Genomic DNA, 13,100 nt, shown 5'->3' with positions numbered 1-13,100 from the left:
ATTGTGTGGCTGTACATCACATTGCTGGACTCCTGCTGAGGTCAGAACATGCTCTGCAGAATTGCAGACCCCTCATTTCTACCAGCCCCATGTTGCTGCTGAGTGCCTGATAGGTGGGTCTGCCCTTGACATGCTAGGTTAGTTGACAGGCCCAAACTCCTGCCCCTAAGGCCCGGCTGGTCTTTGAAGACTGGGTCTCTCAGCCCTGCCATATGCTCAGTTAGCAGAGAGACTGGACCATGGCGGGGGTGACATCAGCTGCTGCTCAGGGCTGGTGGGCTTTCTTGTGCCTGTCTTTGGGGCATCAAGGGTTCCTGCCCTGAGCCTGTAGGGTAGCAGATATACCACGTGCAGTGGCTAACGGCTGTTCACTAATGGAGAATTAATAAGCACTGTGACAGTCAGGTTTATAAATATGTAAAAAGTATTTTAATTGTTTTTATCGAAAAAGGCAGGAGTCAATATTCCCAGATGTGACAGACATTCTGTGCATATACATTGTGGTCAGGGGCCTGATGATCCAGGAACTTCCTGCTGGCAGGCTTTGCACACCACCAGGCAGACGTTTGTGTCCTGTGATGGATGGCGCCCTGACCGTATTGACAGAGTGGGGAGAACTCTGGAAAGTTGGGTTGAACTTTGACTTTAAATATTCATTAGAGCTAATTATGGATTTTCTGACTCTGTGAATTACGCTTTCTGTGTTTGCAGTGCAATTTATTTTCCATTTATTTATCATAAACGTCATAATATTATGTTAGCCTTATCATACACAGCGAGGCGATGTTTAAATGTCTGCAGTGGCTTTCATTACACTTTTCAGTTTCTTTTCTGCTTGAGGTAGATGGACGGCGTCCTCTGCAGGACCGCTGTGGTGGAGCAGATGGATCCATTCTGGTTTTAGTCCTGCTGTTTTCTTCCTGGCTGATGCAGGAAGCTCAGTTGCTCCAAACGTGTGACCTGTGGTCCCTCCTACTGAGGTGACCTTAGTTCTATTTTGGTGAAGAAAGCTAGCCAAAAGCTGGCTGGCCCCAGGATCTGTTGTGAAGGTAGCTTATATCCATCTGAGAGATGGTGGGACAGACAAGGGCACCAAACCATGCCAGAGCCACTGTGGATGTCCAAGGTGAGCCAACCTAGCCAGGGACATTGAAGCACTGAAGGTCAAAGACAAGTACCCTGAGGTGGGCCCACAGCTTTTCTGTGGGGACAGAGACCCCACCACTGCATCCCGGCCTCACCTGTGAGGAGAAAAGGTGCTTGTAGAGCAACGGGTCCCATGTCCACAGGTGGGCAGCTTGCACTGCACCTCTCCTGGGCCTTCTTTGATGTCCTAGTCCCCCAGGCTGATGATTCTGTTGTAGGTCTGCTAGCCCATAAGCCTTGTGTTTGAGGATGCAGGGCTACAGGTTCAGGCAGGTGCCCATGGCTTCTTAGCCCTCTTACCTTCATCAGGCACTCTTGCATGTGCACGTGTGTGTATGTGGACATGTGTGCATACACAGGTGCTCACCTCTGCCCTCATTCTACCCAGCTGGAGCCAGAACATGCCCTTGCTCCTCGGCTATTGCCAACAGATACTGTATGACAGCCAAGGAGTCAGGCGCTGTGTCCAGGGCACACGGACTGCTTCCATGGCTGAAAAGGTCCTCTTGTTTGATTGGTTGTTCCTTAGAGTGTGTCCTGTTGAATGGTAGGTGCCAGCTGTTAGTGTTAGACATGATTTTGTGATGAGGTGTCTCCTGACCATAATCCAGGCATCTTGTTGAGTCCATGCATGCAACCAGAGGGGGAGGGACGCAGACTCCTGTGCGTTAGAAGTCCCTGGTAGATCACAGACATGGTGCAGAGTCTGGCTGCCACTGGGTGGATGGAGGATAAGGGAAGGCAAGGGCCAGCAGGAAGTCCTGGACTCTTCCAGAGGCAGCTATGCACATGGTGAGCAGAGGACCAGGCGGGATTAGGTGGAGAGAGGGTACCCCATGGGACTCACAGTGGAGACTGAACAGGGCTTGACAGTGCAGAGGTGAGCTAGGTGAGAGAGTGGAAGCTGGGGTGTGAGATCTGGGGACAGTGCAGGGCACGAGAAGGTGTGAAGAAGAAAGAAAAGGACAGAGTCCTTCTCTGCCCCATAGGGGGTAGCCAGAAAGGACCACACAAACTCAGAGCAGGGGAACAAGGCTCAGCCCCCTGGAGGTACAGTGTACACTGAGCCCAGAAACTGGCCACCCTGAATGCAAGGCTGGGTTGGGTCTCCTGCATTGAGAATCCGAGTTTTTCTAGAGTCTGTAAGCCAGAAAAGAAGATTTAAGACCAAGCAGGATTCCACTGAAGAGCAAACCTTATTCTTGCTGACTGTGTTGGTGATGCCCTAAGAGGAATATGTGCATTTTGAGTGGGGTGTGGCCTTTGACTCCTGGTTTGCTATCCCCAGGGTCTGCAGGAGTGCAAGCGGGCAGGGTGGACCAGACCTGTCCATGTGTGGCCAACAAGGCAGGTGTCATCTGATTCTAGTACTTTACTCTGTAATTATTGAAATGAGTTTATTTGCCATCTAATTCTACAGGGTAGTAAACCAGCTTGGTCTATGTGAGTAAATACTTATTTTAAAACATGGACACAAATGAGTTGAATTTGGGAAGGGGAGTGTGGGTCTCCTAAGCAATGTGACACATGGACTTAGCTGAGTAGATTCTGGGAAGGGGCCAGGGGTCTACTGTGGGTCAGTGAGGAGTTGCGGACCTGTGTCAGGTGGCATTTCGGTACCACAGTTGATTCCTAGGTTTGACAGGAGTTCTATAGGGAGGAGAGCATTCTTGCCCAGAGAGCCATGCAGTTGGGGGTAAAGTGTAATGGGACCATGCTATACCAGAAATAAAGTGGAACATGAGCGTGTAGGAGCGTGCATGGGCTGCATGGTGTCCTTGTCCTGCACGTTTAGTTTTCTGAAGATCTGACACTTCTCAAAATAAAAAGTCAGGGTTAGAACCAAGTCTTTCCCTTCTGGTGAGGCCTTGTATAACCTGCTCAGGGCTGGGCTTCCCTCAGTATCTCTGCCCAGCATCCACCTTCCCTGTTTCACTGACCAGGCCTGCATGGGCTTCTTGTCTTCTCTACTGGGTGAGTCCCATGAGAGTAGGGCTTGTCTGTTAAGTGAGGATTATAAGAGCATGGTAAATGCCACCCTTTCAGGGTGCAGTGCATTGAGTTTTGACAAATGCATAGTTTTATAGCCACTACTGCAGTCCTGGACTACAGCCTCCCCAGGGCCCTATGGTTGCCAGATTTAGCAAAAGGAAAAAGTAGTAAGCACAAAAACACACATAAATATGTGTACATAAACATACACTATGTGTATGTAGCACGTTAAATTTTGAATTTCATACCAGCAGTGGGTTAACTTGTACAGTGTGTCATGCCCTCAGCTTTGTGGCCAGCCCTGGCCCTAGCCCTGCCCCTGCTGGACTCTCTGCCCAGAATGGCATTTGACATCCAACAGATGCCCGTGACCAGTTGCTCAGCTAATCCACAGAAGGGGCAGCCTTGTGGCTTCTGGATGCAGGGTTGTAACTCAGTCTCGAAGGCTGAGGAGGTGGGAGGGAAGTGGGGCAGGCAGAGAAACAGCCAGTATGTAGTGAGGCAGGCACTGGGGTTCATGCTATGGGCCAGGATGGCCAACCTGGCCAGGGACAGAGCTGAGGGCTGGAGCTCCAGGGAAGCCCAGTATATGCTTGCTTGCTCACTTGTCCAGAACTCCCCATTTACTTCTCACCCATGCTTGGTGGCGTTGTGTATGGGCAGGCCCAGCCTCTCTCTCAACGACTGCACATGTTACAGCTGGTTGACTTCTGCCTTAATTCCAAGATCCACTTTGTAGTTGCTCAGAATCTCACTGGGAGTAGAGTTGCTCCCTCACTGCCTCTGATGCAGTTTCTCTTTTTGCTCTTTCAGGCACTGGGAAGCTTTTATTTTCTTCACGAATCCTTAAAAAACATCTACCAGTTTGACTTTAAAGGTAAGACTCTGCCATCTCCTTACTGCCTGTGTCCCCAGCTTGGCCTCTCAGGGTCATCTTCCTCCCGACCCCCTGGTCTTCCTGGGAGGGCCTCTGTTTCTGGGTTTAACCAGTCACTAACCATGGGCCTCCTAGAAGACTGGTCTCCTTGGTAGCCCTGGCCTAATCCTTCCATTCTTCACCATGTGCTGAGCCTCTGAACAGCTCCTGCCCGACACCAGGGCCTCTGCTTTCTCATAGAAGTTAGAGGAGAAAGAGTCTTCTGTCGTGTTCCTTTAATGTGAGGAGATGAAACAAAATGAAAGAATTGCTATTGCAAAAACAAAAGTGGATAAGAGCACATGTTTGTGGCTGTGAAAAATGATGACCCTTGTCTGAGATGCTCCCACAGGGGTAACCTGTCGCTCCCGTCCATTCACTTTGGGTCTTAAAGGTACCTGCTACCCATGTGGGAGGGATTTCTGCATGAGCCCCATCCACTCTATGGGACCTCTGAGTGTTTACTGTCCATTCAATACCAACTTTCCTGTTGCACATGAACCACCCTAGCTCATGCCTGTCTGGAGCCAGATCACATCACTTCGAAACGTCTTAAAAGGTGTGATAGCTGTGGAAGGTAACTAAGGATGTCACATGGTTCTGATGCATCATTTTGCTCACTAGGGAGACAAATCACCTCTTAGAAAACTGGGGAGCTGTCTTCTCTACCTTGTTCAAGCAATGATGCCATCACTGTGGAGAGCAGGGTCCTGGCTGGCAGGGACTTTTCACTGCCCCATTCCCTGTAGGTTCTTTGGATTCTTTACATACCAGTAGCTGGGATTCCCATCAAAGAATGTGGCCAGAATGAGATGGCCAGGGCTGCTTTCCCACAGCTCTATAGACACTGGGTAGCAGCATACCATGTCCTCAATGTTCAGGTACAGGTAAAGCTGGAGCAGGGGAAGGAATTGCTTCTAAGAAACTTGAACGTCAAGCTTAAGGTTCCATAGAACTTTCTTCTTTTTAAGAGACTCTGTACATACATATTTTACTAACATGAAATAAGTTATAAAGTATCTGGCTAATCCATAGTTTATTCAAAACTGCAGGTTAGATACACATTTAACCCCAGCAAAACTTTACCTAGGGCCTCCACCTTGTCAGTAGTGCAGAAGCAGCGTGGGAGTGGATGTATGTGGAGCACCTGTTTGTTTCTGCATGTTTGTTCTGCAAACACTTGTAGTGGCCTAGGCTGGCAGGTGCTGTGGCTGACCCTCCACACAGGTGTGTGACTTGGGGGGGGGGTCTTAGGTTGGGGTGGCCATGCTTGCTCCTGCTCTTCACTGCCCTTGCTCTTCTGGCTTGAATGGAAAGTGTAGCAGGCAGTCCAGACTTGGTGAAATGTGTGTGTGAACTTAAAAAGCACTAGCCAGAATTTGAAGATAAGAGCCTAGCTAGAAAGTTCAGGAGTGCACAGAGGTACAGGTGAGAGTAGAGGGGACTTCCAGTTTCTGGTCTAATGTGAAGAGTTTGGAAGGCCTAGCTCCATTGTCACAGAAGACAGCCCTTTAGATCCAGCAGGGCAAACTGCAACCTGAATGGATGGGTGGGCACAGAGTCATGCTCCCCAGGGCAGGGATGCCCCTGGAGCCCACAATGTGGAAACTGACTAAATGCTGCAGATGGTGTGGACTAGCTCAGAAGAGAAAACTCCTGGGGCACACACTTGTGAATTTACCTCTCGGAGCCCCACTTCATTCTCATGGTCAGGGTTAGGCACTCTCTTCTTGTTTACAAGGCCTTCCCTCAAGGAAATGGTGTCCCTAAGCCCAACCTCCTGGGGGCTTATCACAGCCCACATAGCCAAGAAAGGTAGATGCTTGACCAACCCCAGCCTCTCCGGCCTTCCTGCCTTATTGGTAGGAAATGAGGATGATGGAGTTCACGGCCCAGGGGCACAAGCTTGCTGGAAGACTGTCTCATAGGAAGTCCACTGACAGCAGAGGAGACGAGAAAAGGACAGTAGAGGAAATTTTAATATCTGACATCTACAGCCACAATATACAGACATTGTCCAGGCACAGCCAGAGGAACACAAACCCCACACTAAAGGCCTGTCCACCTCAGTTTCTTTTACCGACCCCTGGTTGATATTCTGCTTTCAACAGCAAGGGAATCACAAGGCATGCTAGAATATGAAAAACAAACCTAAGGACAAACCAAGCCTCTGACCCAGGCACAGGTATGAAGAGATTGGAGTGACCAGACTTAGCATTTAAATAACTATGGCTAACATGCTGAGGGCTCCTAATGCAAAAAAAGTAGGTAGCATGCAAGAGCAGATGGAAACCTGAGCACAGCAATCTCAGAATCAAAAGGAAATGTAGAGGACAGAAATGAGGCATCAGGAGAAGACAGAAAGAAGAAGCCCTTGGTACAGTGATGATTGGTAACATTCCAAAATTGGCAAGAGAACTCAAGCTACAGACACAGAAAGCTCCAAGAACATCAGCAACAAGTAGGACAAATACCAAAAAGTCTGCACCTAGGCACATTGCATTCAAACTGCAGAAAATCACAGGCAGAGAAAATCTCAAAAGAAGACAGCGTGGGTAGGTAGTGGGGAGAGTGGAATTGCCTTCACTGTGATGGGACAGGATAAGAATTGTACTGGCCTTATCTTCAGAAGCCTCACAAGAAGAGAATGGTGTGAAATAGTTGAAGTGTTAAAAGCAAAAATATCAACCTAGAATTCCATAATCAACAAAATTGCCCTTCAGAAACTAAGGAAAAATAAAGACTTTATCAGACAAATAGAACTTAAGGGAATGTGTCACTAGTAGACCAGCCTGTGGGAAGTGCTACAATAAGGAGAGTGGCAGAGACCTGTACTTTGCTCCACACAGAGAAAGCCGAATGTTGAAGAAGGACACCTGGAGGTACAGCAGGATACATCTCTTCTTATTCCTACTGGACCTAAAAGATAACTTCTGCTCAAAGTAGTAATAGCAATATGTATTGGGCGACTGTAGCTATGGGTAAGTGAGATGAATAACAGAAATGTTATAGAGGAGGGAGGAATTGAGAATACTCTATTACAAGGAACCTGCACCACTGGTGAAGGAATACAGTGACATTTGAACATGAGCTTGGATTTGTTGTAAATGTGTATTACAAACTCCATGACAAAGTCTAAAAATTTTATTTAAAGAATAGGATGATATAAAATGCTCATTAAAAACCAGAGAAGTGAAAAAAAAAAAAGAGTGGAAGACAGAAAAGGAAACAAGAACAAGGACAAATGAATAGAAAAGTTACAAATATGGTACCTATTACTACAAGTATATCTATGATCATTTTTAGTGTGAATGCTGTAGGCTGGGGTTGTAGCTCAGTGGTAGAGTGCCTGGCTATCTTGTGTGAAACCCTGGGCTCAATTCACATCACTGTTCCCCACCCCTGAAAGTGAATGACCTAAAAGACAAGAGACTTTCAGAGTGGATAAAAATGCCAAACCATGTGTTGTTTACTAGAGACATGCTTAGGATACAAAGACACACAAAGATTAAAAGTGAAGAAATGGAGAAAGATATGCCATGCTAACACTAATCCAAAGCTATAATGGCTACATTACTTTCGGACAAAGCAAACTTCAGCGCATGGGAATTCACTAGCAAGAGAGATATTACATTATGGTAAAATAAGGAGCCATAACAATCCTTAACATGTATGCACCTGACAAGAAAGCATCAAAATGCATACGGCAAGACCCGATAGACCTGCAAGGAGAAAGAGAGGAACCTCCGTTATAGTTGGAGACTTTGATGCTCTCTATCTGAAATGGACAGATCCAGCAGGCAGAAAAATAAGTAAGGACATGGTTGAACTCAATAGCACCATTAGTCAGCTGGGTCTGTTTGTCATGTATGGAAGAACTTATCCAACAACAGCAGAACATACATTCTTTTCTAGCTAACATGGACCATTCTCTAAGATAGATCACATTCTGAATAACACTTTAATAAATTTAAAAGGAGGAAATCGTACAAAGAGTACTCACAGACCACAGTGGAATAAACTACAATTCGGTAACAGGAAAATCCTCAGATACTTGGAGATTAAACAACTCACTTGTAAATAAACATGGATCAAAGAAAGAGTCTTAAGAGAAATTTAAATATTTTGCAGTAAATGAAAGTACAACTTAATAAAATTTTGTGAGCTATTAGAAAAAGCAATGTTTAGAGGGAAATTTGTAGCCCTAAATACATTTGTTAGAAGAAAGATTTTTAAAAATCAGTAGGCTAAGTTTCTACCTTAGAAAAATAGGGGAAAAGAAAATTAAATTCAAAGTAAACCAAAGAAACGATAAAAATTGGAACAGAAATGAAAAAAAAAAAGAAAACAAAATCAGTAAAGAAAGTTAGCAAAACCCAAATTGGTTCTTGGAAAAGATTGATAAAATTGATAAACCATTAGCCATACTAAAGAAGAAGAGAAGGCACAAATTATTAAAATCAGAAATAAGGGGACCATCACTACTGATCCCATGGACGTTAGAAGGGTCATAAAGGAATATTATGATGTCTGTGTGTCATAGACTAGATCCTTGAAACAGTCCATGAAAGCTCATGCAGGATGAGGCATCATCTGGACAGGCCCCTAAGCTGTTAATGAAATGGACTCAGTAGGCAATAACTTTCTGAAAAACAAAGTGCCAGCCCCAAGTGAGTTCACTGGTGATTTCTACCAAGCACTTAAGGAAGAAGTTTTGCTAGTTTTCTACAAACTCTCCCAGAAGATATGAGCAGAGGGACACTTGCTAACTCATCCCCTGAGGCCAGCATTGCCCTGATGCCAAATTAGAGGCATTTCAGAGAAGGAAAACTACAGCTAGTATCTGTCATGAGCAAAAATACAGACGTTCTCAATACAATGTTAGCAAATTGAATCTAACAATGCATAAGAAGAGTTATACACTGAGACCAATTGGAATTTATCCAGATATGCAAGGCTGGGTCATCATTCCAGAATCAACTAATGTCAGCCATCACAGCATGCTGAAGAAAGCCATACGCCCCAATGGTAGACACAGAAAAGGCACTTGACAAAATTCAGGAACCACTTGGGAACTTCCTTAACTTGATAAGAAAATCAGCTATAGAAACCTACAGTTAATGTCAAAATTAAGGAGAAACTAGAAAAATGAGAAATTTGAGGGTGAAATCAGGAACCAGTCAAGGATGTACCTACCACCCACTTCTCTTCAACATCTTACTGGAAGTCTTAGCTAGTGCAATAAGACAAGCAAAGGAAATAAAGGGCATCTTCTTGGAGTGCTATGGGGATAGAACTGTTTTTAATCTCAGCAGACATAGTTATCTATGTAAAAAAAAATCCCAAAAAATCATCATCACAAACAACAAAAAACTAAACCTGGTACTCATAAGCAATTGTAGCAGGGTTGCAGGACACAGTGAATGTTAATGTTAATGGGTTTCCTTCACACCCGTAGGTAACAATGGATTCAGAAACTGCTTATAGGATTAGCAAACACAGAAAGGAAAGGCTTAGGAGCAAATCTGACAAAATATGAGTTGAAAAAAACATCCCTAGAACTACAAAACTGATGAAGAGATCCAAGAAGGCCCAGATAAATGGAGACACTCAGTTCACTGTTCCATAGTACTGTACGTTCCTGAGCTATAGTGTGCCTAAACATTTGTGTCCCCTCAAATGCATTTAACATCCCAGTCCCCAAAGTGATAGTGTTGAGAGATGGTGTCTTGGGAGGTGATTAGCATCCTTGTGAATGGGATTAGTGCCCTTATAAAAGGGGCCAGGGATGGGGGTGCTGCTTGCCTTCCAGCAGAGGACATGTAGAAGGTGCCATCCTCTTGGACTGGCTCCCACCAGACATTGAATCTGCCAGCGCCTTGATCTTACAGTTTCCCCTCCAGAACTGTGAGCAGTGAATTTCCATTGTTGATAAAGCACCTCACCTGTGGTATTTTGTTACAGCAGCCCAAAGGGAACTAAGATAGCAAGACAGTATTGTCAAGATTTCACTTCTTCCCCATTCAACCCATAGCTGAAGTACAATCCCAGCCAAAACATCTCAAGTTACTTTGTGTATGTGGACAAACAGGTGTAAAGGTAACATGGAAAAGGAATGACCTAGATTCACCAATGCAGCATTGAAGCAGGGCACAATCAGAGGGTAGGCACCATTGGCCTCCAGACGTCCTCCATAGCATTGTAAAGGAGCCATGAGTAGATCGTCATAGTGAAATGCTGTTTAGTGACCAAAAGGGATGGGCACCAGCCACGAAAAGACTGGGAGAGAATGAAAGAAGGGCTGTGGAGAGAGAGAGAGGTTGGAGGCTGGGCTAGGGTGGCCAGGTGAGTCTGGGACACAGGGGACATTTAGAAACTGCTCTGCATGATTCTGTAACAGTGAATGGTGATATTTTCATGCATTTGTCAGAACCCACAGAATGCAGAAGGGAGTGCAAAGCCTGAAGTAAACAGTGGACTTCAGTTAGCAACAGTGTGTTAGCAGTGGTTCCTCAGTTGTAAGCACCTGCATACAGGTGCAGCAAAGGGAAGTTGTGTGTGTGGCAGAGAGGCTGTGGGCACTCTTCACTGACTGCCCCATTTACTGTGACCCTGAAACTGCTCCACAAGCGGTCCCTTCTCTGTCCTCAGAGGGAAGCAGGACAGACCCTTGGTTTCCTTATAAGCAGTGTCTTCCTGAAGCCACCGCCACCGCTCTACCTTTCAGTCACATGCCACGCAGCACCTGAAGCCCACGCCGCTTTCTCCCAGCCACACACTGGGCTCTCTCTGCAACCATATGGTATCCCTTTTGGTGTCTGCCTTTAGCTGAGGGCCCCAGCCTCTGGGAGGGCTGTTGTGGTCCTTCTAACCCTGCAGAGGAGCCAGCACTGAGCAACTCTGCAGAGTGGGCATCTTCCTTCCACAGTAGTGAAAGTGCCTCTGTAGCTGCCTGAACACTGGGAGATGGGTGTTTGCATAGCTGTAAACAGATGACTGGGTATCTGAGAGTGCTGCATGATTCTGCTCAGCACATGGGTCAGTGGTGCTCTCAGCCCTTGCCCAGACTTTTCCCTATCTGAGCCAGTCGCTGCCTAGCTTCGTGATCACAAGAGTGCAGTGCCCCCCATGGGGTTATATGCAGTGACTTGAGGGAAGTGCAGAATGTTGGCTGCAGGTGTCTAGTAGATGGTGGAGGAGGGCATGGGCCAGGCCTGGGAGTGGTAGTGGCACCCAGGTTTGGAGGCCTGCACAGCTGCCTCTGTGTGCCAGACGAGCATTCATGCCCTTTCCACTAGACAGGCCTGTCTGGTGGCCCCTAGGGCTCTGGAGCCCCTCCCCATTCTGCTATCAGGGCTCACTCCCCTCCAGGCTGAGGTGCTCCTTTGCAGGACACATCTCCTTCCTGCTCCTCATCACATGTTCTGGCAAGCTTTCTCCAGACCTGGCCACTAAAGGAATGCTGTGTTCAAGTCTCTTCTCTGTATCCTCACATCTGGCCTATGGCCACAGGGAGTGTTTGAACTGAGCCTCTGTGGGGCTTGGATGTCCAGGAGGGAGCCCAGGAAGGCTGTGGGCAGGGGTTGAACAGATTGGGGTCCCAGGCAGCCCATGTGGTTTCTGTTGGGACAAGTCAGCCCCTCACTGTATCCTGAGCACAGCTCAGCACAGCTCACTGCTATGCTGTCTCTGAGAATCTGGCTGACATACCCAGGAACTTCACCCCAAGAGCAATTCCTCTTGGCCCTGGGGGCCTTGGGGTGCCGGGACTGACAACTGAGGGAACAGGTCCAAAGCTGTCTGGGCTGGGCATTGCTACTGCAGCAGTCTCAGGCCATGCGCTGACCGTACTCCTCACAGAATCAGCAGAGAGTAGCAGCCACCTGTCCCCAAGCCCAGCATGGCTTTGAGGAATGGACTCACATGCTCACTGTCACACACCACTGAGGCATGGGAATGCCTGTCCATAGAAGGGATGGACCCAAGACCTGCATATAAGATGGCACTGCCAGCTCAGGGAGGCGTAGGGGACCTACATGCTTGGGGGCTGCAGGGAGGTCTGAGCAACAGCTGGAAAGCACCTTCCCTTAGTCCCTCTTTCCATCTTACATGAAAACTCCTGGAATATGAGTGATTGTTGTCCATGTGTGAAGAGAAAATCAATATTATTAAATAAATTCATGTGAGGTCTGAGTGAGTGGTAATTCCATGGCCCGCTTAAATATATTCACGGCTTTCAAAGAGGGTGCCAATTAGCCCCTGTAAATCTGCAGGCTGGGAGCTCTTAGGTGATAATGAAGTGGAGTGTCAGATTCCAGGTCGTGGAACCAGAATTTATGAGCCACAAGCCTCCCTGGAGCAGCAGCTGTTTAGGATTGGCCCCTTGCCTGCTCCCCAGCTTGAGGTGTCCCTCACTTCCTAGGGTTGCTGTGGTAAGGCATGCTCCCCACTTCCTGCCCTCCCCCACCCATGGCTCCTGAATGAGGCGTAGTGATGAAGTTACTCACATCATCCTTCCTGTCTTTCCCAGCTAAGAAGTATAAAAAAGTCACTGGCAAGGAGATCTACTCGGACACTTTGGAGAGCACACCGATGCTGGAAAAGGAGAAGTTCCCGCAGGACTACTTCCCCGAGGTGCGCAGGATCTGTTGTCTCTCGCACTGGAGTGAGCAAGTCAGAAGTGAGGTGCAGATGTGCTCTGCCGTTGGCAGTCACAGTCTGGGGTTGCTGTGCTCTCGTGCTCTGTGTTTCAGGGGTTTCAAGCCTCGTGCGGGTTGATCTGGGCTGCCCTAGGCAGAGAGCATTGAAAGAGATCAGCATGTGACAGCTGGAAAATTCTCAAATCAGCACTGTCAGGCAAGGGAACCTTCCCCAACAGGTGAGGAGAGTGTCCTCCAGCCCTTGTGGTGAGTGTAGGGTCCCCAGCACGTCAGAGTCACTGTCACCACATGCTAAGCCATACGGTGCGGGAACTGCACATGCTGCGTCTCTCACCTTCCCTGGGGTGGTGTGGTGCGGCAGGTGCTTCCACAGAGGGGGCTTCCAG

At 47.4% G+C, this 13,100-nt stretch overlaps 1 protein-coding gene across 3 annotated transcripts in view; it reads left to right on the top strand.

Annotated features, from left to right (window-relative positions):
- Positions 1-13,100, top strand: part of Inpp5a (inositol polyphosphate-5-phosphatase A) — a 203,507-nt gene that overhangs the window by 123,136 nt on the left and 67,271 nt on the right. For all 3 annotated transcript variants that reach the window (XM_020182976.2, XM_074078028.1, XM_074078027.1), the window contains exons 5-6: positions 3,952-4,015; positions 12,585-12,688. In XM_020182976.2, the coding sequence (XP_020038565.1) occupies positions 3,952-4,015; positions 12,585-12,688 (168 nt within the window). The remainder of the gene's footprint in view (positions 1-3,951; positions 4,016-12,584; positions 12,689-13,100) is intronic.

The sequence above is a fragment of the Castor canadensis genome, chromosome 7, assembly GCF_047511655.1.
Source record: "Castor canadensis chromosome 7, mCasCan1.hap1v2, whole genome shotgun sequence".
Classification (NCBI taxonomy): Eukaryota; Metazoa; Chordata; class Mammalia; order Rodentia; family Castoridae; genus Castor; species Castor canadensis.
The sequence above is the reverse complement of the archived record's forward strand: the minus strand, read 5'-3'. Positions and strand labels throughout refer to the sequence as shown.